Source organism: Pterocles gutturalis, unplaced genomic scaffold (genome assembly GCF_000699245.1).
Source record: "Pterocles gutturalis isolate BGI_N339 unplaced genomic scaffold, ASM69924v1 scaffold21093, whole genome shotgun sequence".
NCBI lineage: Eukaryota > Metazoa > Chordata > Aves > Pterocliformes > Pteroclidae > Pterocles > Pterocles gutturalis.
Window position 1 is genome coordinate 19692 of NW_010126192.1, and position 27120 is coordinate 46811.

At 39.5% G+C, this 27120-nt stretch overlaps 1 protein-coding gene across 1 annotated transcript in view; it reads left to right on the forward strand.

Annotated features, from left to right (window-relative positions):
• ANO5 (anoctamin 5) overlaps positions 1 to 27120 on the forward strand; it is a 49858-nt gene that overhangs the window by 19469 nt on the left and 3269 nt on the right. The window contains exons 5-20 of the mRNA XM_010078900.1: positions 4161 to 4202; positions 5382 to 5495; positions 9766 to 9834; positions 10851 to 11135; positions 11491 to 11604; positions 12382 to 12497; positions 13394 to 13528; positions 14756 to 14861; positions 14951 to 15011; positions 16491 to 16642; positions 20616 to 20690; positions 21381 to 21603; positions 23661 to 23830; positions 24339 to 24436; positions 24702 to 24832; positions 26542 to 26747. Of these exons, the coding sequence (XP_010077202.1) occupies positions 4161 to 4202; positions 5382 to 5495; positions 9766 to 9834; positions 10851 to 11135; positions 11491 to 11604; positions 12382 to 12497; positions 13394 to 13528; positions 14756 to 14861; positions 14951 to 15011; positions 16491 to 16642; positions 20616 to 20690; positions 21381 to 21603; positions 23661 to 23830; positions 24339 to 24436; positions 24702 to 24832; positions 26542 to 26747 (2097 nt within the window). The remainder of the gene's footprint in view (positions 1 to 4160; positions 4203 to 5381; positions 5496 to 9765; positions 9835 to 10850; positions 11136 to 11490; positions 11605 to 12381; positions 12498 to 13393; positions 13529 to 14755; positions 14862 to 14950; positions 15012 to 16490; positions 16643 to 20615; positions 20691 to 21380; positions 21604 to 23660; positions 23831 to 24338; positions 24437 to 24701; positions 24833 to 26541; positions 26748 to 27120) is intronic.

Sequence of the window (27120 nt, forward strand, 5' to 3'; positions counted from 1 at the left end):
GAGGGTGATAATTTTTGTTTTAAGCCATTGAATGTTTCCTGACCTTTCAATTATGGAGGCTTTTCTTGTGTTTTAATTCAGCTTTCAAACCCTTGTATTTTTGTCCATTTCTGTATTCTGAAAATCTCTCTGCAGTGGATTGTTAATTCATAAATTAATTGCTTTGTAATGTAGTTGTTTTGGTTTTATACAGTGTCTGTGACAGAAACTAATTTGCCTGTATTATTATCAAAGGTATGCAGTAAATAAATACTTGGTTTGTAAACTGTCTCTTGTAAGCAAGCAAAATGTTGCAAATCAATTTTATTTTGTATTTTCAGGCAGTTTTCTTGTCTGGTAATGTAGGGCCATGATAATAGAACTCCTAGATGTGCTGATGGGGATCATGTTATTAACGTAATTTCTCCTCATACTCGTTGCTCATAGCCAGAGATTCTTCACTGTGCTGTAGCTGTAATGAAGCTGATGTACTGGGTTCCTCCCTCTCAGATTAGCGTTGGCTACTGCTTTGTTTCTGAAATTGCTGCTCTAAACCATCGTCCCACTCTGAGATACAAAAAGCAGGAGGTGAAGGCTGCCAAGGTCTGAACCTGCAGTCCCAGCACAATGAGGTTGGACGCTCGTGAAACCCTGAGCTCTGGGAACTGAGTTTGGGAAGGGTGTTTCTAGATGTATGCCCCTGAGAAACTTGCAGTTTTCTGACTGAATATTAATCTGAAAAGTGTTGCTTTAAGCCAAATTCCTCTGTCTTTGAAGTACAGACATGGAGAGGGCTAGGATAGGTAGTAGCAAGGTGTGTTTGGAGGAAGCTCCAGATGCAAGGAGAGAGTGGGGCTAACTGGCCTGTAAGGACAGAAATGTCCTGTTAGGTGGATGACCAGAAATAGAAATCCCTCTGAGTCCTGTGAAAATACACAGAATTAAATCATGCAGGGCCTGGTATAATGTGCAAAATATATTTGCTTTTTGGGTACTGTGATATCGTTAGACTACCGAGGGCTGGCAGAGGGTATTGACCAAGGTCAGCCATCTGTGTGCTTTGGTGGGCAACCAAGGCTATGGGGATGTTTACTGTGGTCTCTTCAGCTTCAATCCAAAGTAGTTTCTGTGAAGCACTTTGTGTTGGTGTTTAGTGGTTAATGCCACATCCAGCAGTTCATTTTCCCCTCTCCTGTTCCCCTCTCCTGTTTGCTTTGGCCCTGGAGAAGTGTATCTGAGCCACCTGAGAGTGAGGTGTCCCTGGCGTGCTCACCAAGGATTTATGAATGTGGGAGGGTTTTGATGGATCTGAGTGTAGCGTGCGACCACCAGCCAACATTTACACACTTTATCCAAACCAGTTTGGGCAGAACTGGAGGTGGGGTGTTACAGCCTTACTTCATCTTGAGCTGTGCTCTGTTTCCTTCCATACCAACATCTTGGTCTTTCCAGTCACCTGTCCTGTGTGAGTCAGGATTTCCTACCGCAGGGCTTTAGCTCATCTCTACCATGGGGATTGCAAGTCCAGGTACTTGGAGGGTTGTTTGAGTGAACACACTCCAGTACCCTGACCTCTACTGGATGTCAAGACAAGTTAGCAATTATGGGATAACCAGGAATAATATTAATATGATTCCATATGAATCCAGTAAGTTTGCACTTATGTAGCTGTGTGAAAAATTTAGCTCTTTATAATAGACCATTAGAGCATTCAATTAGCAGATCTGTCCACGGGCTATGAAGTCACTTAGTTCTTACAGAGATAATTATACCGTTAAAACTGGAAAGTTATTACAGGAAAATAGGAAGGTGGTATTTGTTTTTAAACAAGTAGGTTTTATAAACTTGCTTTGTAGCTGATGGATTTATCCAGCTTTTGGAAACACTGTTAAATGCTCAACACTTGCAGTAACACCATTTCATGGAATCATGTGGTGGCTTGGATTGAAGTGACCTCTGGAGGTGTCCTTGGCCAGCCTCTTACTCAAGGCAAGCCCAGCTTCAAACTTGGATCAGGTTGCTCAGTCAGGGCCTTGCTTGGCCAAACTGTGTGATCTGTAAGGACGGAGATTACGCAGTGTCTCTGGGCAACCTGTTGTACCTGCTCCTGCTCAACCGCACCCTCATATCCAGTAGGAATTTCCCTTGTTCCAACTTGTGGCTGTTGCCTCTTGTGTTTTCACCATAGGCCTCAGGGTTCCATCTCTTCTCTAATTCCTTATTGGATATTATTCGATTATTCAAAAGCTTCTGCTTGCTATCTGTGCTACGTTGGGAAATTTTAATTCAGTTACTTGTATTCCAGAAGGTACATGATGCAGAATATCTGCTTTGATGAAGCATAACTTAATTTAATAACTGCAGGTTGTCTAAGATCAATTCAGTTGAATACAGTTCTGGGAAGAGCTGTTAAGAAATAAGATGTATTAATCCGTAATGGTTTATGAGTCACTGGTGCAACCAATGCAAATTACTAACATTTTATGTATCTTAAACCTGTAAGTGCACACTTTTGCACAGAATCGCATAAATATGCAAGACTGATCTTGTTCTCGTGAAATTCAAATGCACAAAAATGGAAAGGAGTAATTCATGGGTTTAATAAGTAGGCCTGTCACTGGCCGTGACAAATAATCCTATGTACAGAAGGAGAGGGATGTGATGAGTATTCCGCCTCCCAAAGCAGATCCAACGATGACTACTGCATCTTCTTAAATTGATAGTCAGACCATTAATGACTGAGCAGGATTCTGATACGTCTTAGAAAATGAGCAAACTTTGATGGCACTAAAGATAAAATATTACTTCAATTGTATGGGATAATCTCATTGTAACTAAGCTACCCACAGAATTTAGGCCACTCTTTTGGCAGGAGCTTTTTTGAAGTAAATATTATTTATTGATTTAAATTTTTTTTCTTTGTGTATATGGATTTTGTTAGTTCAGGAGGACAATGCCTGTGCTAGCACAATCTTGATCTTTTTAAATTGGTGTGTTCTGTTTTGAGGCTTGTTCCCATTGTAAGTTGTTAGAATGCACTTTGGGGTTCTGTTACTGTAATGCCGAATAATTCCAGTGCTGTTGATGCTATGTAGTTGTTGGTGTGGTTCTGTGCACTAATCAAATTAACATCTAAACAGTTGCAATTTGCCTGTAGTCACAATTATATTTACAAAAAAACCCCCTGTAAGCACCAAATAGAATACGAAAACGTTATTTCATTTATTTTCTGCAATTGGATTCCATTACTTTTGTGAGCCTCTTAGTCTTGTATGATCATGGACTGCATTTGGAAGAAATATTTTCTGAGGTAGCTGTCCTGATTTCAATTTTTACAAAGTACTCTACTTTAATTGATCTGCTGTAAATATTTCTCAAGAAGAGAAACAATTAAAAAAACAAATAGAATTGCCAAAGAGTGAAGGCAAAGAGAGGACAGCAGCATTTTCAGGTAATAATTTCTTTTAGCTTTTTTTGTGTTACTTTGATTTGCAGCACATGTTTTGTAGCTCCCGGAAGGCTAGGATAGCTTCAGAAATACAGGAATTCTCCAGAATGCACGCTACTATCTGGTTTCAGCAGTTACCAGTGTATCTATTGAAGGCACTAAAGTTGTGCAACACTATGGAACAATAGGAATTTAAATTTTTTTTTTTTTTTAATTTGAGCCTATCTGAAGATAAATGCATGTCCTGGAGTGTGTAGATATTATTGTTTGTAATTTTGTCAGCTCTGGAATTACATGGTTGCCATTTGTCTTTTTATGTCCCAATGGGTCCAACCTAACATGAGTGTAACAGAAACATGTGCTCTCTTCATTAGCCAGTGCTTGTTTTGTTACCTTGGCATTACATTCAAAGAAACTTTCTTATTCTTCTTTTTTAAACTCTGCTTAAGTATCCAAATGATGGCAATTAGCAATTTACGAGTTATTATTTTAAAATACCTGAGTTTAATATCCAAATGGATGCCAGCACAGATTTGCCTTTAATAAAAAAGGCATTATAGTCATAATGTTTGTGGGTGCTGGTGTTTTTGTAATAGTTGGAGGCTTGTCCTGGCTTTTGTAAGGACACAGACTTCTTGCTAACTCTAGTTGGGGGGTTTGTGCTCAGAGCAGTTGGTTTGGGTCTTGGAGAAGAACAGTGGGGTTGCTAACTATTTGTTGGTTATTCCAGCAGAGTGGAAGGAGATATAATCTGTTCCTGAAGCGACGTCTCAGGGTAAAACAGTGACGAATGATATTGCAAGTGGCTTGGATGGCTGCAGTAATAACATGCTTCACTGTGTGATGCCTTTTGTTAATTGGGAGCAGGGTTCACAGTTACAAAGTTCTCTGAGAAAGCACAGAATGTTTTTCACGTGCATCTTTGCATGGCTTAAGAGGGAGAAGACAGAGACATAGCCCTCTGAATTATTATTTTTTTGTTCCTACTCTAATAAAATGAAAACCCAATTCCGTCCTATATAAATACAGCTTTGCTGATGGGTGTGGTTAAAAAACCCACCAACAACCTTCCTGAGCATGGAGTTAAATTTAGACCAGAGTTTTAATTTCTATGGAGAGGACGTTGCTGTATGATACTATAGTCTTATGAACAATTTGGTAGAGCTGAATATTGATATGGTAATAAATAATACTACCTAATTTTATGTTAACTTCCCTGTGAGAGTGAAATAATAGTCTTTATTTGCTTAACATTAATTGCTGTGGCCTAATCAGTGAAAGAGATGAATGTTGTTATTATGACATTCTGCCATGCTGATAAATGAAAATATTACCTTTAATAGAACAATTAGAATACTAATTACCCTGTTGCATTGATACATTTTATTAGATTTTTTTTTTCTCCAAGAAAGTAAGTACTCAATTTTGAAATGTAGCTCTGATATAATTTGTGTTCATTTTCATATGTAGTCATTGCTGGGGCATACTTCTCTGTGGTGGTTGGTTTGGTGAACCTTATTCTATTGAAGAAGATGCATGGAATTTACTTGCTACCTGCTTCAAGTCGATGAACGGTGCCCTAGCTGGCTTTTGTGTAGAGTGGTGTTCTGACTAACTGCAGACAAAAATAATGGCTGTCAAATAACACTTGTCTTGATCATTTATGACACATTGTAAAAGAATAAATGGTGGCATTGTTCACAGGTATTGCTACACTAACACATATTTATTCTTCATATACCAGTGTTTACATGTAGTGTTTGTGCATATAAACAGTTAATTTTGAAATTATTTCAGCTGGATGTAGCCCTTGTTAAAACTTGTGCAAGTAGATCTTCAGCTATGAAGAAACTGAAGAATTAAGGCAATTTGGGGAACTTCTTTGTCTTCTGTTATATTTTAGAGCAACAGCAATACTTGGTTTTTTTTAATCATATGCTCATATCTTCCACAGATTGATAAAAGACATCAAAGCAAAGATTCTATTTTCTTCAGGGACGGTGTCAGGAGAATTGATTTTGTTCTCTCCTATGTGGATGATCTTAATAAGGAATGGGAAAAAAAGTTGGTAAGTTTGTCTTTTTTAGGTCCTCTTAATTCTTATCTATCATAACCTGTATATCAATTACTGAGCCTTTGAAATCACTACACTCAACTGGAATTGGGCTTAGCTAAAAATTTGATAGCTGTGTAAAAAGCCATTTCATGTATTGAAATCTCTGTGCAATTTACTGTTGTGCATTAGGACCCAATTTTATTAGATTTTTGGGGCTCTATTTACTGAATTGATCACTCTCTGTTACTTAGACCAGTCAATATATTATACAATCAGTGCCAAGTAATCCAAATTATTTTGCTTTCTTCATTTAACAGTCTTATAGTTAGCTGTGGCTTTGGTGAAACCGTATCTGTAAATAGTTAAATGAAGGAGTTTTCTTCTAAATAAGCAAAGCATTATCCGAATGAGATGTCACAATAACTTTTTTTTCTCCGCCTTTTGACTTCAGTTACAGCAGAAATAGATTCTTAGGTACAAGAATTGATGCAGTTTTCCTTTAAAGACTTTTTTTTTAATATAATCGTGAGTAAAACAAACACAGTGTTTCCTCTGTGACCTTTTCCCTGTGCTTGACTTGCTCTCTAGATTTCTCTGTATTCACTGCCTTCTTTCTGAGCCAGGAGGGGTTATGCTTATAAACTAGTGTCTCCAAAGTTTGTCCATTAAAAAAAAAAAAAATAAAAGAAATGAGAGAGAGAGACTAAAAAACCTTCATTCTTGTGTAATTAGGTTATTCTGAAAGATAAGGATATCTGAAGAAAACTAATTACACCGAGGCTTATGACAAAATCATGATCAAAACTAAAGGTCTGAAGTAAAGAACATTTCTCAGCTATCTCTTGTCATATTAAAGTGTTTCATAACTAAAAATTATAGTTTCATTTGAACAAAAACTGCATGATTGGGCTGTTTGAAAAATGGCTTAGTGCTTTCATCCCTTTAAGAAGGAAATACTGTTTTCTTTAAGGAGTTGTGCTGCCTGTACTTGTATCCAAATACGATCCAGTGTAGAACACAGCCCCCACATCTCACTCTTGTTACCTTAAAAAAATACAAGAATCTCTGTCATCATCTCTGGTGCTTTTCCCGGCTTAAGCATCTCACAGTCAGCTTTGCTGAGCTGGACACATTGAGGTTTGCTTGGGAGACCAGGGTTATGGTGTAGCTGTGGTACAATAGGTTTATATAAAGGCGCACTTTTTTGGACCCCCACTGACTCTTTGTCAGGCTGTAATCCTAGCTAGACTCCTTCTTCTCCCATAAAGCAGAATGCCTTTAAAAAAGAATTAAGAGGAGACCAGTCAGTGTAGAGAGAAGAAAGATATCCATGCAAAATATGTGAAAGCAACTCTTAAAATAAACTTTTCCATTAGTCATACTCAAATAACATGAGGAAAGAAATGGAGACTATTTAGGTAATGTTTCAAGTGGAAAGGAAAACAAGCCAGATGCTCAGTCTAGTCACTCATTCGTATTGTGTGCAGCAATTTCCTTCTTATTGCTTTGTGGGTCCTTAGGGGTAGCGGGAATCTTTGCCAGTCCAGGGGCCCTGTACATGGATGTCTTCATTATCTGAAGGATTCACATGGGGAAGAACCCAAGAGTTAGTAGCTAATATTGTAGTTCCTCTTTCAGGTAAAAAGCTGTCTTGCAAAAGGCTGGAACATCCACATCAAGTTTTGTGGGATTTAATTCTGTGAATGTCAGTTACTCACACAAGAGTTTATGGCCCCATGGAAGAACACGTTTGGTCTGTGGCTCTGTAGGTTCGCTCTGCAGTCACAGACCAGACAGGCATGAAGATATCAATGTTACAGCATATCAGTTTTTACACAGTTCCTGAGGAATCTGCTAAGAAAGTGAAATTTACCCTATATTTGTGTCCAGCATGGACCTTTATACAGTGAATATGCCTGTAAGTTAATGCAGACTTCTTAGCAGAGAAACACTGTGCTGTTGTCTTTGTGGGAACAAGATTAAATACTGATGCACTGCAGCCTTTGGAATTTGTCTGACATACTGTACTTGTTACTGTACAGTCGTTGCAGGAAAGAAATGTGAATTACTCTTACTGTAGTACAATGAGACAGCAAAATGTGACAGCTAAGAATAGAAATGTTCACGGGAAGAGAATAACAGTTGTGACAAATGGGTTTGTTGCCTTGTCTCAAGGAAACAGCTTTATTCTGCATTTCTAAGAAAGGGATGAATAACTTCTTTGTGTGTTTCAACACAGCCCTGACATAGATGTAAGAGATGTATCTGTTCATCTTCTCCCTTAGCTTCATGCAGAACAAATGCATTAACTTCTTTGATGTTTCCCAGAAACTTTCCAGCTTAAACTCTGTTTTGAGCTTGCATTCTATAAACTACACGAGTAAATCCCAACCACAAAGCCTCTGTAAAGAAAGATTAGGATTACATTTTTGTGAGACAATACTTCATATTTTTCCTCAAAGCCACTAGCAGATAAGTGGAAATATTTTACCCATATATGAAATGCATGTGAACATAGAAAAACAAATATAATTTTTGAAAGTATCTAACAAATGATTCATGTATGACCGGACATGATCTCTATTGTCCACAAGTGTATTTCTTCACAAGAAACTCCAGAGCGTTAGGATTCTGCTTCCAGTAAACACAGAATAACTTACTTTGCACAAGATCCCAAAGTCCACCTGTCCCTAGTGGGACGTGGAGATACAGAAAGAAATTTCATCTAGTCCTTTCCCACTTTTCATCATTTCAGAAACTTCTGCTTTTTCCCAGGCACCAGATAGCTCAAAGTCAGAGAGCCAGGGGCAGCAAATGTCAGATGCTTATTGTTCCTGCTGCACCCTGTCAGGCTGCTGACGGGGAGAAACCACGTCCCCAGTGCTGCTGGAGCAGCCGAAAACTGGGCTTGAGCCAAACAAGGCACCACTCTGTGCTGCTTTACAGCAGCCTGGCTGGTGCTTGCAGGAGGAAGGTGTCCCTGCGGCGCTGCGGGACGGACAGTTCGCTCATCCGTCTTGGTCAGCCCCACTCCGTGGCTGCAGGCGGATGAGATGCCAAGGGGCCTTTCCTAAACAGGCTCCATCTCAACTGAAACGGTCTCGCCAGGGAGCTGCATGGGCAGTCTGAGCCCGGACCGAGCCCATCTGTGTTAGTCCTGCGAACTGAACTGTGTTTTCTCAGGGTGCAGCTAAGAGTGGAGTTCCTGTATGCTCTCCAGCAGCATGTCATTGTTCTAAAGGCCGTGTTATTTCCCAATATCCTACACAGGACTGCAGTTAGAATAAGCCCAAGCTTCCTCATTTGTAAAAAGCTTTTGTAAACTTGGTGCTCCCTGCCTAAAGGAAGGGTGAAAGTGAGGAGGAGTGTGCTTAAGTGTTGTAAACTTTAAATTGTTTTATTCTCCTGTTTATTATTTGTTGTTAGTAGCAGTAACAACATTGCTATCATGAAGCAGGTTGATAACAGTTGTCTGTCTCTCTTAGGTAACTAATCATGCAGTGTTGCATCTGCATTGGGCATAGTAGTACCACTGGACTTGGGAACTTGCTTTGGTAATCTTATCTGGATGGTTCATTACAGCCAAGCATACGTTAGTGGTAAAATTACTCCGCACAAGTATGTGGGATATCCACAGCGGTGTTGGGAGAGGTGAATGCTGTACTGGCCTCTCTCCTATATAGGCCACAGTGGTGCCAGAAAATGTGGTTTCAGACTTTTACAGATGCTTTGGAGAGGCTTAAGAACTGTACCAAAACAGCGCTGGTCTGAATTGTCTCTAATCAGTACTTGGACCTATCAGGCATGATTGTTAAACTGGTGAATAGATGTTACTGTAAGCGATCAGTCTTCCAGAGGCTTACAGAAGTTTTCTTCTAATCTACTTTGAATATTCCCTTAGAAACGTAGCTAAACTTGAACGATAACACACCACACACATAACCCTCCCAAAGAGTCAGAGATGTTCAAGACGCATTTACTTCTCTGGTTAACAAGATTGCACGGTCCATAAGCCTATTGCTAACTAACGAGCGGGTTTGCTGTTGCTAGACAATGCAGTTCCCAGTGTGTTGCCATCACTAGGCTGGCCATCACTCGGAATTGGGCTGGTATGCATCAGCTGGTTTTTGTCTGCTGGTCTGCTTTCTTTTTAAAAGGTCACATAGCATTAAGGGGTTGTCGTCAGGGCAGTTAGGAGGAGTGAAACTCAGTGAAGTCATCGGGAAGTGATCCATTAGTTGCTAACTTCATCAGTTAATAAAGTGTGTTTATTTCTCTTCAGGAAAGAAGAAAAGAATTTGAGAGCAACCTGCAGAAGGCTGGTTTGGAACTAGAAACAGAAGACAAGAAGGTAAAAAAAAAAAAAGGCAGGGGGGAAATAGGACCAAAGAAATAGATTTGCAGAGTACTAATTAATGTTATACCGCTTTGTTTCTTTGAGAAAAAATATAAAATATTCTAGAGGATTTTAGTGCAGTGTGACTAATTTAGGTGAAACAAGCTTAATATGTTTATTTGAGTTATTTTTCCAGTTATGTTCATAAGAATTGTGGAAGCAAAGTAATTTTGATTTGGGACAAAGTGATGGCTTTTGATTTCATAACAAAAAGAAAGCAGTTCCAAAATAGCTGTGACTTCATTTAAACCCATGTAAATGGGAAGTGTGCTCATAGCTAGATTTTGATCCTGTCTTCAGTCAGTCAGCATGCTCTTGTTTTCTGGCAGAGATTGAGTGGGGCAAAATAGCTCTTGAGGAAATTTAGATTCTGTAACATCCATGGATGGGAATACATTGAGCAACATGTTAAAAATACCTTCCGATTGCCATCTTCTCCTGTGTAGGCTGAGGAACACTAAAAGGATGTATACTGTGGGGTGAGGCCTGTGATTAGATTATTCCTTATCATAGCTGGAAGGGTGTAGGATACCCTAGCTCTGGCTGGCAGCTCATTTTTGCAAGGAGGATTGTCTGCTCTACTCTGCTGTATGAAAACTGGACCCTTCAAGAAAGAACAGCTTTATGGTCTGGCATGGTGGCCAGCCCTGCACAGCAAACCCTCGTATTTCCAGTGCACTCAGAGTGCAATGACAGTTTTCAGGGCTCAGTGTACAAGAGTAGTGTGGTTTGAAAAACCTTTGTGAGCTTTTAGTAGTGCAAAGGTTATCTTTATGAGCAATCATCCACTCTGATAAACCTTTCAGTTAAAAAAAAAATAATTCCTCCTATCCCCTCCACTTTCTTTAAAAAAAAAAAAAAAGCTTCCAAAAATATGTAAAAGGCAATGGATTTTGTATAAGAACTGTTCTCATAAACCTTGCAATAAAACACAGTTTAGTCTGATGTCAGATTTAATTTTCCTGGGGCAGGAATCTGAAGATGGCAAGATTTACTTTGTGAAGATCCATGCCCCATGGGAAGTTCTGATCACGTATGCAGAAGTGCTGAACATTAAAGTTCCCATCAGGGAAAATGACATTCCCTCAATGGTGGAGAACCCCCTGGATTGTATGCTTGCACCGCTCAGGCTTCCCGAGAAGGTGATGCACCCTGAACCGGATTATTTCACAGCACCGTTCAGCAAGGACAAGCAGGAGCTTTACCTCATTAATGACGAGAGCACTTTCTTCTCACCATCCATGAGAAACAGAATAGTACGTATGTGAATTTGTCTGCTTATGTTTACATGTAGATTTACACAGACGCGTAGGAATATTTGTGCACGGAAAGAGGATATAAACTGTGATTTCTGTGGGTAAGTACAAGGGAGCCTAGATGCCTGTGCATCTTTATTAAAAATCCGGAATAGTATTTGTTGGAATGGATCTTACGAATGTCTACAAGGCAAGCATGCCCTCAGCAGCGTCATACAGGGTAGGGCCTTCTGAAGAAACACTTTTTGCTTTTGTGTGTTATTCCTGCAGATTATACTCAGTGCACAACCATTATAGGTTTCTGTTAAATGGCCTTAAGCGGGAAAGGACTGAAATCCTTGTGTTTGAATCTCAGGTTAATTATATTCTTACACGTTGCCCGTATGGAACAGAAGAAGGGAAGAAAAAATTTGGGATTAAGAGACTGCTAAATAATGGCACCTATTCAGCTGCATATCCTCTTCATGATGTAAGTATTTTAGCTTTCTGCTCCCTTGAGCATTCTTGTACAACTCCCAAACAGTTGTACAAGAATCTTTTCTATACAAGTACAACCAACCTTGAATGCTAAGGAATTGTATGACAAAATTCAGAAATCATTGTCTGAAAAACAACTATTTAACCTTTTAAATATTTTAAAAATGCAAACTTTAGGTTGTTTAAACTTCTTGATTTCTGTTTAGAAACTAATTTTCATGCTTTTCTTTGTTAATTGAGAGTCACTAAGGGAAAAAAGGAAAACCAACGTCACAAACTGAGTATTTGACATAGCCAAGAATTTCTAAAGGGAGAGTTCTACAACCCAGAATAAAGTTACAAGAGCTGTCAGAAATTGCGGTTATTTGTACTGTTTAATTTCTAGGAAACTAAGAAAAATTTCTTTGTGTTTGACAGGTAGATACGTGATAGTGATGAACACGACTAAAGTTAATTAGTGTCAGAATTTCATTTTGTGTGTCCTTGCAACTTGAGAAACCGCAGCATGCAGTACATTATAGTGCTGTGGCTGGAGGCAGGAAACAACTTGAATTTATATCCCGTAGTTTATATCTCTCAGTGAAATGCTTTTGGCTGTGCAGTTTACAGTGAGAGCCTGATTCTGAAGTACAAAGAACGGGATTTAAATTTGCATTATTTTTAATGAAGCAGGAGTAAAGTAGTAGTTTTCTACTTTAGAGAAGCTTGAACTTCTGCAGTTGCGTATTTGAGTCTGTCGATGAGGTGTTTTGCTCTGATTTGCCCTCAGTGCCAGTATTGGAAGAAGGCAAATGATCCAAACTGTGACAATGAGAGATACACGCTGTACATGGAGTGGGCCCGGTTCCTGCGGTTCTACAAAGAACAGCCTTTGGACCTCATCAGGTAAAATAGGCCCTGTGTTTTTTTATATTTACTTGGTTTTTACTGGAATACAAGCGTGTTTTCATTTGTAGCTTGATCCTGGTGGGAAGTTTTTGCTACTTGTAAGATCCGATGAGAATCAGATACTTAATTGAGCAGTAGGTCCTTGGAGGACACGTCACAGGTTTTTACTAGCAACAGGAAAAATGCTTTATCTCAAATCAAGCGTCTTTCAATCCAGTCAGCACTCCTTGGGTCAGGTATATTACAAATAATTTAACTGTAGAGGAGCACATACGAAGAATACCTTGCATTTAAAATCAATATCTGCCACAATTTTAAAAAATAGGTTTGAAATTTTGAAATTTCAACATAAACATGAAAAAACACTGATAAAATCAGTTTCTGAAGCTTGACTCTTAATTCGGTACTAAGCGCAAGTTTAAACAAACTTTGCCTAAGATCTCTTTGATTCTGCTCATATGACATTACAAAAACATTACTTTATTCGTGGGTTACAGTTGCCCCATTCGTAGCACAACCAGTTGTATTGCTGTGAAGTACCCATTTGTTCTAACCACTTGACAAAAACTGTTGTGCCCAGTTTCATTTTGTGTAACTCCATGGAAAATCAAAAAAATAAATCTTCATTTACATTATCCTGTGGGAAGGAGAAAGAGTGATTTTAAAGCTGAAGCTTCTGCTAGGAGGAAAAAAGGGTCAAAAGAGGCCATATATTTTGTTCATTCAGCTTGTGTACCTTCTCACATCTTGCTTCAAATCCCATTTTTCCAGTGTATGTCAAGGCGTTTACTCTTCTGTTAAATGAGAGTTTTGCCAAGTGTTTCATTTTGACTCTGTCCAGTTTTAAACTTTGCTTTTATTCCTATTAATTGCATTTTTTTGTGTGTGTTCAGGAAGTACTATGGGGAGAAGATTGGAATCTATTTTGCCTGGCTAGGATTTTACACTGAGATGCTGTTCCTTGCAGCGGTTGTTGGCTTAATCTGTTTTCTTTACGGCTTGTTTACAATGGATGAAAATATGAGCAGGTGAGTGTAATGTTGAAAATCTCCTGGGCTTATAATGGGAAAAGCTAGGCAATATGAAAACTTTGTTATTGCAAAAAATGAAGTAACAAGCTGTTAAAGCTTGTTAGAGCAGACAAATTGTTCTTCAGCTATCTTTATTGACAGAAATGGTGGTGGAAAGCTGATGTAGAACTTGTGGCTATTAATTAGTAAGACTCAATTTGTAGATGAAAAGCAATATTTTATTGCCATTTGGCAATAGCTTTTTATATTGGAGTACCTGCAATACATAAAGTCCTCAGAGTACCACTGACATCTTTCAGAATTGTTTGTTTCAAGTGTTTATTGTTGCCAAAAGCTTTTCTATTTTAATATATCTTGCATAGTAGTTCACTGACCTTTTTGTGTAGGTCATCATTTGTACTAACTACCAAAAGCATGAGTACAGTACAGATCAGCAGTGTTCTCCTGTCAAAGAGGGATCCAGTATCTCAGAAGCCAGAGTTGGCTCTTTTTTAAATCAGCACTGTATTTGTTTCTTCAAGGATCCCAAGATTTATTGTATTCAGGGCTCTGGGGAGGTGGGATGGGGAGAGGAACAAGAGGGTTGCCATTTCATTGCTCAGTGTTTTTTATAAGAAGTCTTCCAGAAAATTCTGAGCTTTAACCATAAAAGAAGAATAACAGGTTAAAATTCTCATCCGTTCTATTGAATTATGTCATTTTGAGACTTAAGTTTTAGCTTGGTTCAGAATTCACCTGGGAATACGGCTGTATGTGTTCAGATTTCTCTGGATACTGAAGGACTATCATAAGATTGTAAACTTTATCCACCGTAGTAGTTGAAGTAGCAAATTTTACTGTAAATAGCAAAGCTGAATTTATACCTCTGCTTTTGGAAAAGGTGTTATGAACGCATTACTAACCTGATGAGAAAACATGGTTTATATCTCACTTGAAAGCAGTTGATGTGCAGTACAGCTCCTTACAGACCTCTGGTTCATTAGTGATAAAATCAGAAAGCCCGTACTAAGTGAATTGAGAGTTCTCCTCCTTATAGCAGCTGCTACATTTCTGGGCTTGTCCTGACCAACTACAAGTTAAGACCAGTGAATCGGACAAGACTTGGCATCTTCTCTGTTGAACTTTAAACAAATGAAGCTCTTAATTTGTTTTAAAAAAAAAAAAATCATATAGCAGCTCTTAAGATGCTATGAAAACAGATCCTGTAAATGGTTTTCTCCTCAGCAAAGAAATCTGTGACCCTGCAATTGGAGGAGAGATCATCATGTGCCCTCTTTGTGACCGAGAGTGTGAGTACTGGAGGCTGAACACCACCTGCGCATCCTCAGAGGTCTGTATCTGGTTCTCCAGCCACTCGTCATTTGTGTTCATACCGAGAACTAGTTTGGTGCTGACCTGTTCCTGTGTATTCCGTTGTAGTATTCGCATTTGTTTGACAACGTGGCAACTCTCTTTTTTGCCATTTTCATGGGCATATGGGGTGAGTACATTTGATAAGTTTTATGTCAAGCAATAAGAGGATCTTAGCCAGACTGCTGAGGGACGCTGGAGGTGGGAGGAAGGGGAATAATGGCTTCGCTTTAATATCCTGCCTCAGATGCAGAAGTGATGAAAGAATCAAATCAACAGTGGGATTTAACTTAACCAAAACCAAACTAAATCCAGCAGTTATCTAGGATGTCATAGTCGTTGCATACTCTGACTGAGAAAATTTGTTTCTTTCCTTAGTACCCTAAGATAGAGTAGTCCAACCTTAGACAGTCCTTGGGAGAGCGCCTCAAGTTATCAGTGTCCTGCCAAGGGAGGAGAGAGCTTTTCTGTCCTTTCACTGGAGGGTGGTCCAGCACTACTGCTTCATTAGCAGTAATTTTAGGATGACGATCAGTTCGTTTCTACTCCAGTGAAGGCCATACATCATAGTATGTTTTGATGATGCGGGTTACTGTAGTTATTGTTTCTTGTTTCCTTAAATACCCTGTCTCCTGTTTCATACTGTTTGTGTGAAATATCATAATTGAATCTGCGATAGTATAGATATTTCATTGACATGCAGAGATCTCTGTGTGCTAATAGAAAATCTATTTGTGTTACTTGTAATCGAAGGACCTCACCGCTGTTTTTTTTGTAGAGAATTCTCAAAAAAAATCGAATAAGATGATGATGTATGGCTGTTTTCCTAAACTTTTCTTGGTTTTAAGCGCAAGCCTTAGAGTGACATGGATTAGTCATTCAGGAAGTACCAGCAAAGGTTTTAAAACTGCAAAAGATAAGCTTTCCTGTGTTTGTGTAAACTGCAAAGCCTCTCCTCTTCAGATAAGAACAATCAGATTACCAAAGGCTTACATTCTAAAGTAGTTTATAGAAGGCTTTTAAAATGTTTTATAATATTATACATTTTACAGTTGTTTCTTTTATAAATGAAATCTGTTCCCTCTAGTGTCTTAAAAATTTTTTAAGCCAGCCTCACTCTTGATCATATGAAAAGCATCAGATATTCACTGTCTTTAAAATGACCATAATATCAAATAATGATCAAAAAGCAACAGAAGTTTTGAACATACTACTTGAAAACAGTTCTGTTTATTTGCAGTAGTTGTTCATGTGTTCCAGGTCTATACACAAGCAGTTAGTTGAATTATCATGTTCCTTTGTTAACTCTGTGTTGCTCTTTGCATATGAAAAGTAGTTAAACGGTAATTGATCCTGGTAATTGATCCATTAACCATGGAAATTCCCATATCCTGTCTTGGCATCTCCCTTTTCATCCACTTCTGGAATTCAATTAACTAATAAATTACTTAAACCATATTATGGCCTTAGCTGTGAACTTTAATACATGGGCACACTGTGGGGATAAATAACAGACTGCAAATAAAAGCCAGTGCAGAACTAAGTTTAAATTGGTTCGTGAACTTGTTCCCTTCTCCCTTAACTGTATTTTAATATTTCCAAATTGCAGTTACACTTTTCTTGGAGTTTTGGAAGAGACGGCAAGCTAGACTGAAATACGAGTGGGATTTGGTTGATTTTGAAGAGGAACAGCAACAACTCCAGCTGAGGCCTGAGTACGAGGCAAAATGTACCCAGAAGAAGAAGAATCCTGTAACTCAGGTAATGAGCCTGCTTGGTTAGCGTGCATGCAGATTCAGCTGTGTGCCGGAAGGTAGTCTGATAACATGTGAGGTCTGCCTCAGGAACGAGTCTGTATCTCATGGCTAGGTAAAGGTTTGTATGACACATGTAAGCAATGCCACATTTGTATCGGAGCCGGGCAGTCCCTCAGCTATTACAGAGCAGTGTTTATGGGAGCAGCGAGTTTGGCTTCAGTATGTAGGAGGTGATGCCAACCACACCCTCCCTGAACACAATAGATTGCGTCGAATATCAAAGCAGAATTTAGTAGCACAGTGTTTTCTCGCTAAAGGCATACAGTTGATGAGTGCTGAGGTTTGAGCTCTGATTGACTAGTGGTCAGAGATAAACACTTCAACGTCCAAAAGCAGTGCAGCTGTGTTAGTATCAATAAGTCCTGGAGCTGATAGCCCTGCCTGTCAAGGGTCTGTTTACCCTGGCGCAGGGCCATTGCGGTGTGGCCATCCTGCTTTTCAGTCTGAAGGCAACAGTAACCAAGAGCGATCCGCGCTTCAACCTCCTCTTGCACATGAGAGGCACGCCCCATCTCTTGGATTTCTTTCTGCAGCTGTCTTTTGTTATCTAGGCTTTTGACACTGAATAAATGAGAACATGGGGGGGTTTTGCCTCTGGAGTGTGCATAACTTTCATTAGTTGTTCTCTATTGATTTTAATTTCCAACGGAAATTGATATATTACATCAGGAATACAAAGGCAAAGTTTATAGCTTTCACTTGGCTAGCACCATCCTTACAGTGCTCTTCACATTCCAAGGTAGCAGTCTCTGAAATGTTCACACCTTTAAAAGCACTCTTCCTCATCCCTGCACAACATACAAAGAAGCAGTTGTCTTGATGTAAAAATACAAAAGTGGGACTAGCTGTGGTTTTGTTTCTGATATACAATTACTTTGGGGAACACTAAATAGATGAAGGTTGCTGAAGCTCTTTGTCTGAAATCTAATTGAGATACAATTAACCACACTATTTAACTCTGTTAAATGCTCTATGTAAATACCTACTAGATGTTAATTGTATTCATTTAAATTTAATTTAGGTAGGAGTTATTTGACAAATTTAGGGATCAGATGGTTGCATGCCGGTGCAACATCTACCACCTCAATTTGCCGTATTTTTAAATTATCCTTCCTCTTCCTAGAGTTCTATATAAATTGCTTATTTTCACTAGTCATAAGTAGACTTGGATAACACAGTCTTCAGAAAAGAAATAGAAGCTTAGCCAGAACATGGGAAGCATCAATGCTATGTAAATAGTAGCCTTGTCTTTCAGGATTTCTCTCCTTAATTATTAGGAGATACATATACTAATCGTATTTCTCATGAGAGACAGTTTTTCTGTCTCTCCTGCACATGCAGCATTAATGCTGTCGTTCTTACACCTGTAACTTGTACCCTGTAGTCACACAGAGATCTTTGATAACCACGTGCTGTGATTTTGAGTGTAGCTCTGCTGAGGTATTGATTTCTGCATGCTCAGGAAAACATTTCAGGTAAATCAATTTTTGATTAGTGAGGTCAGCTAATTGAAATCAGATTCCTGCCTATTGTGTATTATTTGCTAGTTTGCACCCCTGTGTATGCTCAGGCTCAAAACCTCCGCTTTCTTCTGACTTGGCTGCACAGTGACCAAAACCAGCTGAACCTCTGTGGTTCTGCTGCAGTTGAAGGAAAGAGCAGGGGAAGTCACACTGGTGATTCGCGGCCCCTGTGTGCTCTGAAGTGAGGGCTGCAGCAGAGGGTAGTGGTGTGAGGACAGGGAAGTCATGGGCTGACTCGTGGACAGGGGTTACGTACAGCGCGGACCAAAACCCACAGTCTGGCAGGTGAATCCGCTGCAGCGGGTTGCAGCCAGAGATGGCATGGGTGAGGTGCATTTGTGTAGCTGTCCTGAGGGTGATTGTTCCCTCTAAGTTCATGCAGATCTCTTAGCTAGGTAGGATGGTTTATTTGGACTTTGCTTTGGAAATATTGGACTGTAATGTATTTTTCTTATCTTACAGTGAGATACAGCACTGTTCTGTGCTTTCTAAATATGCATTAACAATTGCCATAAAAATGCAATGACTGTACAGTCCTTTATTTTTATGTCACATCAATTTATTGCCTTGGTGGATTTTTAGAAGCTTTTGTGCAGCAGGGTTTAGCAGTGATCCTTATCAATACCCAGTTACAGCAAACCATACAGGTTAGCCATGCTGTAGTGTAATTTTCTTTCATTAGATAAAGTGCAATACTGAACACATGAAAGGGCAGTGATTTTCAAATAAGTTAATTCTGCAGACTGGTAGGATATTATGGATACAGCTCACTGAGTTTCTTGTATCCCAAGGCTGGCTTTGCTTTGCTCAGAAAATCGTTTCCTCATTATTCGTGGCCATAATTCAAAGTTCTAGGTGCATTGAAACAGAAATTGCGCATCTTGAGGCTTTAATTAACACCTCATTTGATCACTATGCTAAGCTGTTTAGCTAGATCATAGCTAAAATCTGGTTTTGCTGATTACAGTAGAATCTTAATTTACATAAATAATGATGCATTCCATTTAGACAGGCTCTATCACTGCACATTATTACCTACAGCTTGTTCTAAAGTAGAAGACTTGTTAAATAGCCTAGAATGTGTGAAACATTTGTTCTTAATATAGAATAAACATTATTTATTAATACATAACAGATACAAAGTGTTATGAGCCTATGTAAAGCCACTTGATATCTGTGCTTGTGTCTTATCTTCAGCTGGTTTTTTATAGCTCTGTTAATAGAGCCTTTAACTGTTATCATCATCAAACAGCTTGTTGTGACGTGAGACTACAGTACTGATAATTGTGTTTAGTGAGTATACTCAGGCAGTATATCTCTCCTGAGAGAACAGCACATTACACTTCGAACACAATCACACTGTATGAGCATGCTGATTGACTGAAGACTGTCGCCATCAAGAAGCAACGTTTGTGAAACAACTGCTGCCTGGCTGTGTCAGGGAGAAACGAGCAACCCCGTTGTCGTTGTATTCAGAGTTACACCTGTGCATTGGACACGTTCTGGGCTTTTGTGCAACAGAAACTCCCTTCAACAACATTTTACAGGTTAAATATCTTCTGTGGTCAAAACAAGCATTTCCTTATTGATACTATACTTCCTATTGCGCTCGCCTGTAGCCCCTCTGTCCAGGAGCAGTGTAAGCATACTACAGTGCCTTGTCCCAGAGATTTATCAAATTCAGATTAGTTTTTACTAAATCTTCTTCCACTGGCATTAGTTCTTAAATGATCTTTTCTTAATATGTGTAATCTGATATTTTAGGAATTAGAATTGGTTGCGAAAAAGAGAACTTCATACGAACACGGAAAATTGTTCATATGCTATATGGGGATACTCACTTGGGTAAGACCTGGCTGCCTGACGCTGCAGCGGAGACTGGCAACTAATTAATGCAGCTATTTCTTCAATTAAAAAAAAAATGATGGAGTGGAGGAGAACGCTCTCTAGCTGTGTGGAAAAACATGGTACATCCAAGTAAATGATCATTTTAAGAAACCTCAACATGAAGAATTTCTTCAAAGTCCAGTTTTGGACTCACAGCTGTGTGACAGCTGACCTAGCATTACAGAACTAGTTCTCTCCTGTTCATCTAATGAAGGAGTTGGCCTTTTTGCTTCAGCCACTGATTGATTTTTTGCAAAGGTTTAACCATTCTTTCCAAGTACTGTCTTTACTGTTAGCGTTGTTATGGCCACTTCTGTGCTGATCTTTTTTTTCCTCCTCAGCACATTCAAAATCATGCCATATCTGCCCTTTTAGAGAGGGGGATTCTGCATGGTTTTCCTCGGATGTGGGCACTTTCACACAGCTGATGAGAGCTCTGTGTGCTGCTTGACGTTGGAATAAGATGATGGATTTGTGAACTGTGCTGTGCTTGCTTGACTGTTTCAGGAGATGGAGCCTTATTTGCCTATAACTAGCCAGGCTGTGCGGTTCTGCATCTCGGGAACTACAGTGTTGTTCTGGGTGAGCATCTTTTTGAATCATCACTTTAACATATATCAGAGTTGCTGATTGTCACTAATCATGATGTTAACACAAACTGGTTTTAATAATGAAATTAACACATGCTTTTATTATTGTCCTGCAGATTTTCTCCTGTCATGCAAAATCAATTCAGATTAAAAAGAAAAAAAAAACAAAACAACCTTGGAAATCTTTCATTAATTTGTAATTTGATTGGACATTTTAGCATAGGGGTAACATTTTCTCTGGCTTATATGCTGTTAACAGACCATACTGAAAAAAATCTGTAGTAAAGGCAAAAAAAAATATTACTCACTACAATGAAATATCTACATATTCCTCTGTAGAAATATCTGCAGAGTGAATTTCAGGGCAGACAATATAATCTAACTTGTCCCTTCCATCTCCATTTCTATGAGTCTGTATCCTTCTGCATTATTTTTTTTTAACATTGGTATTAGATTGTCTGCTTTTCTTCTGTTAACAAAATAATTTAGTTGGGTTTAATGAGTCTAATATAACAAAGTATTTTGCCTCTGTACTTTGCATTTCAGTGCTGCTGAACTCATACCTACAAAGAACAAAATTTTAAAACTATAAAGCATGATGATTTACATCTTATTGCAAAAATTGCATGCATGTAGCTACACTGAGCTGTAAGCGTACTTCAACTCCCTATCCTCTCCTTAGGTGTCTCTGATTATAGCTAGCATGATAGCTGTGATCGTGTATCGTCTTGCTGTGTACGCTGCCTTCGCCAGCCTCATGGAGAACACTCAAACCCTACAGCCCATCAGCGGGTTACTGACCCCTCAGCTGGCAACTTCCGTCACGGCCTCATGCCTGAACTTTGTCATCATCATGATACTGAATTTCTTCTATGAGAGAATAGCCATCTGGATTACTGATATGGGTAAGCAGTGTACTTGAAGACAAAACTTTCAAGGAATCACTAAAGGTAGAACCCATCTAGAGGCTTTCGATGTAGTTGTCCTCACCTTGGGCACAGTGGGAGCACTAGGATGTTAGTCTGTAGCTTGCAGCAATGACTCAGTTGTGTCCGTGGCCATACTGAACATTTTCCCTGTGTTTGAATAGTTACCATAAACTGATTTCTCTTAGTATAATGTTTGCTTCTATTAAACCAGTCTACAGAGACAATCATAGTTCTGAACATAATGAAAAATTATCACGTGTTATATTAGAGTCACCAAACCAAGATCAAACTACCTTGATTGAGCAGTATTTCAGTTTGAAATCCTGAAGATAATTTTTTTTAAAAAACATCACAGCTTTCACAGCCATCTTTATAAGAACAAGACTAAATAATCATGTCTCTTACTTTAGTGGAAAACATAGGCGTTATTTCCCTTAGCTATGGATTTACAGTTTTGGAGTGACACAGATGGAAGGCAGAGATGGAGCAGGTTGAGAAGTTGGGCCCAACATGTGTCGTTGTGGCTGTAGCTGTTGGTAGCATTACCTGCAGTAGGCTCACTGCAGAGCTGGAGGAGCCAGCAGGCTGAGAAAGATCTGTTGCTTTTGTAGCAGATTTTATGTTTGACTGTTGTTTGTTTACTTGCTGGAAATATACTTCCCTAGAGCCCTTCTTTATGTATCTTTCTTTGTTTGCCCATAATTATTTACAAAAAACAAAACAGATAAACGTAATTTTTAAAATCTTTTTTGAAGGGCATGAATTATAAGCATGAAGGCTCAGCCATGTTATTTTCCTGCTTGCGAGGGTGGAGGATTAATTTCTCGTGTGTCAGCCCTGGCTGGGGTTCTGGGTTGCAGAGGGAAGAGATGATTATTTGTACGGGACTGCTGCCCTCCTCTGGCGGCCGGGGCAGCTGCGCCCGGCCCGGGCTCACACACGGTTGGGTCCAGGGTGGGAAATGTCTGTGGCTGTCAGGAGTGTCTGTTCTAACTCCCTTCACATTCAGGTATAACCCACCTCTGGCGCTCTAGACCCTGAGTGTCTAACATCAACTTTTGAACAGCTCACTGCCAATAAAAATATTTTGATGAGCTGCATCCCAGGCAGACTACCTCACCTGAGTACTGCCTCTGTCGTACACTCTGATGTCAGGTTCCCAGTAAATACCACATGCAAACTCATGCCAAGCTTGGAAGCATTAATTTACTTGGATATATAAAGTAACTTTGCTGTAGGGCCAGTGAGTTCAACACGTCTGCCAGGTCCTGACCAATTCAGGGGAACATGAATGCTTGTGGTGTATTTTCTCCCCCTTTCTCCCAGCTTGAATTGGCTATGTGTTATTGTTTAACAGGACATTTTACCAGTAATGTGCTTAGGGCTTCCTGCCACCTTTAAAAATGTAAACATGATGGAGAATGTGATTACAAAGGCAGCAAAATCTTAAGTAAAGGCTCAGTGGTGTTCAGTACCTCCAAGATGCCTGTATCCTTCCCCTGTATCCTGTTCTGCGCTGCCTTTTGAGTCTCATCCTTCAGAGGCACAGGACCCACCCACTTTCTGCTGATTTCAGTACAAGTTATACACATACAACATATTGAAAAAACCAACTGTTGCATACTTCTCTACCACAAACAAAAATTCTTTACCATGTGCATTGCCAACAGTGAAATTTTCATAGTCTAGAAGACCCTGCTAGTTAATGTTTGAGGTTCATCTTGGAGCTGCTGAAAAAATAGTGTAAGATTTTGGGATGGACGAGTGCTAGTGGCAAGTATAAAGAAGGGGAAATTGAAGCTTATAAATGTTTCAAGAATTAATTTAAGTTGCCTGCCTACTCAGACATTGTAAATTAAGTGCAGGGTGTTTGAGAGCAGGAATTCCATCTGCTGAACTGTTTTTAGGTGGTTTTCTTTTTTTCTTCTTTTTCCTTTGGGATGTAAAGGCACAGTGGGTGATGAGTATTTATGAATCTTTATCCTTTTAAAGGGAATAAGGGAAAATAAAATTACTGTTTTCTGCTTTCACAGAGATTCCCAGAACTCACATGGAGTATGAGAACAGGCTCACTATGAAAATGTTTCTGTTCCAGTTTGTCAACTACTATTCATCCTGCTTCTACGTGGCCTTCTTCAAAGGGAAGTTTGTTGGTTACCCAGGTGCCTACACATACATGTTTAATCGCTGGCGAAATGAAGAGGTAGGACTTTCATGATTAAGATGGATTGAATAATAATAAAAAAGCTTACAAAGAAATCCAAAACCCAGAGACCATTTCCATTTTTACTGTCTTTCTTCAACCTAGAGAATCACTTTTAACACCTGTAGTGAGATCCACTGGCATTTCGGGAGAACTGGGGCCAAGAAAAGCTTTTCGATTCTTCAGTCTTGTGACTGAGAGACACAGATTTTCACTGCTGGTGTTTCCCTGCCAAGCAATGGCAGGAAGAGTCCTTGGAAGCCCCTCCATCAGCTGCAGGATGACCAGCTGAGGCCCAGCTCATTCCAGACAAAACCTGCAGCTGCAATTTGTGACTGCACATGTCGGAGGGGATAAAGAGTTTAAACTATTTTATTATTATTCAGTATTAAGTATTAAAATAAGTATTGTCCTAGCAAGTTTTAGGAACTCCTTTCTTTCATTTATACAGTAGTAGAATATGGTTTATCTGGGTCATGTCCATTAACCGCCAGTTTGTCTCTGCCAGTGTGATCCTGCGGGCTGTTTGATAGAACTGACGACACAGCTCACCATAGTCATGGCTGGCAAACAGATCTGGGGAAATATCCAGGAGGCCATTGTACCGTAAGTTCTCTCTTACACTGAGGTGCCCATGTTATAGACAGAGGAAATTCGGGAAGGAGCGATAACAGATATTGCTATATGAAGAAGCTAAGAAAAGATTCTGTAAATTAAGCACAAATTCTGACAAGTAGACTCATTTTATAAAGGCTTTTTGCCTCTTTTTGTGAAAGCCATGCTTGTAAAAGCATATTGCAACGAGAATCTTGCTTAGAGAAAGGGATGCTTGATCTGCTTCTCTCATTGTTAACTTTTTCTGTCTATACAGCTGGATTTGTAACTGGTGGGGACGCCGGAAGGCCAGAAATAATCCAGAAAATTTATACAGTCGTTGGGAGCAAGACCATGATCTGCAGACATTTGGACCCTTAGGCCTGTTCTATGAATATCTAGAAATGGGTAAGTTTAAAAATACACGTTTAGGAATTGAGGACAAGACACCTTGTACTGACACTTCCAAAAAGACAGCTTCTCAATTAATTCTTATGGGTTGATGCCACCACTTTCATCTGGTAAACAGTAGACAATTAACTGCTGGAAATCATTAAATAGGTCAGTCCAATTAAAAAAAAAAAAAAAAAAAAGCTGCCTTTGTATCTTAGACTGCAGGGAATTTCACTGAAACGATGCAAAGCTTGTTTGTTTCCCTCATTTGAATAGTGAACATTATTCTCGGTGCAGCCAGCTGTCTCAGTGTCTGTTCTGTTCTTGTTCCCAAGCAAATTCTCAGCTGATGTCAGTGGAAATTGTAGGTGTGGGATGAGTGCCAAATATCCTGTAAGGATGTGTACTGCAGAGATGAGATCTGCAAACTGGATCATAGAGAATCTGTTTAGTTTTAGGTTTGCGCTGATTAACGCTTCCATACAGTCCAGGAGACCAGCAGAGGGAGCATGGGTGACAGAATAGGATTTTTTAAAGGTAACAGGAACAGGTCAGCATATGAAATTACTTCACAAAACCTGAGAAACTAAAACTAGAAATTAAATCTAAAAGATGCTAAAATAAATGAGTATGTGTCTATTAAAAGGACAAAAGTTGTTGAAAAGTGGTCCCTTGTATTGTTTTATTTGTACAGAAATAATTATTGCCTAGAGCTTTGCAGCTGTACTATTGTCTTTTCATATACTACATGATATTTCATACAGGGTTGTGATCCTGTGAAGTTCATATGCTAAGAACCAATAGTGTTGTCAGCCATGCCTGTTAATGGATGTCCTTGCTCTCACTGAATCAGAACTGAACCTGTGCACTCCAGCATTGTCCTGGGGCTGCTAAGCTATAGGGAATTTTGTTGCTTGTCTAAGGTAGAGAACTGATCACTGAAATCATGGAAGAGCTGATGACTGGCGGATGGGAATTTATTTTTAGACACTGCCTAAACCAGACAAGATGTTCTGTTTTCTGTCTTTAAAACATAGTGGCAGTGTTGGCTCTGCACTGAGGACTGTCACATTCTGTACCAAGAGACATTTCATTTTTGGTAACAAGGGAGTTATTTTATGTATTTTGTTTGCAATTCTTAAACTAATGTTAAGACTCCCTGGTGGAACTATTACATACAGAATTGGTGCTAATATTTTGACCAAGCCAATAACAATAGGTGGAGGTAAGGTTGTGATAAAAGTGAAAGTATTTCCTATTTTTCTTTTAGGAGTGTAGCTGATAAGTAAAAGAACAGGCTTGCTTTGTACAAACTGCAAGAGAGGAAAACTAGCCTGTTCTTGCTGTTGGTTTTTTTTTGTTCTTATCTCGTAATTCAGAAATTTGACATGTGAGTACATTCCCATTGCCCTGTAGTTGCATTCCATTCAGGAGAGAACTGCAGCACCATGGAAGGATTGGTATCCAGCACTGCTGGCAGCGTTGTTTACCAGGACCCCAGTGTCCTGTTCCCTTGGGTGCTGCCAAATGGCAGCCCTATGAAACTAGAGAAGTCTTGGGCGTGGGGCAGGTTGTTGCTTAGCTCAGGCCAGGGCTGGAGAGGACTCGTGCAGCGTGACAGAAGTTCACCACTTGTCTGCACGTGGCAACTTGCATGTTTTATTGTGACCCTGAGGGTACTTTTGTAGAGGCAGATTTTGACACTTTTCTTTTCTCCCTTGCAGTCATTCAGTTTGGATTCATTACTCTCTTCGTGGCATCCTTTCCCCTGGCTCCCCTTCTTGCTCTGATGAATAACATCCTGGAGATTCGAGTAGACTCCTGGAAATTAACCACTCAGTTCAGGAGACCTGTGGCTGCGAAAGCACATAGCATAGGAGTTTGGCAAGAAATCCTGAACGGAATGGCCATCTTGTCTGTTGTCACTAATGTAAGTATGTTAACTGTGCTACATCACCTTGATTCTTCCATGTACTCAGAATTTGCAGATCTAAAAATCAACTGATGTTTTTTTTCTGTCATCAGTGGTATTCACTTTATCACATGCCACCCTAAGGAGATATGGTCAAGCCATTTGGGTGGTATGGCTTGTCCGTATGTTGACAACATCCAGCTCCAAATGCATATTTCACTGGACCATAATCTTACATTCACTTGTCTGTCTTCTACAGTGTTTTGGAATGGCATAAGCCAGTCTGAAACTTAGTCTGATGAAGCACAGTGATTGCCCAGAGGGGACTTGTCGGGGCCAGGAGAGGTAGATTAATTCTGTCAGCCAGATGATGTTCCTATCTTGTCGTTAT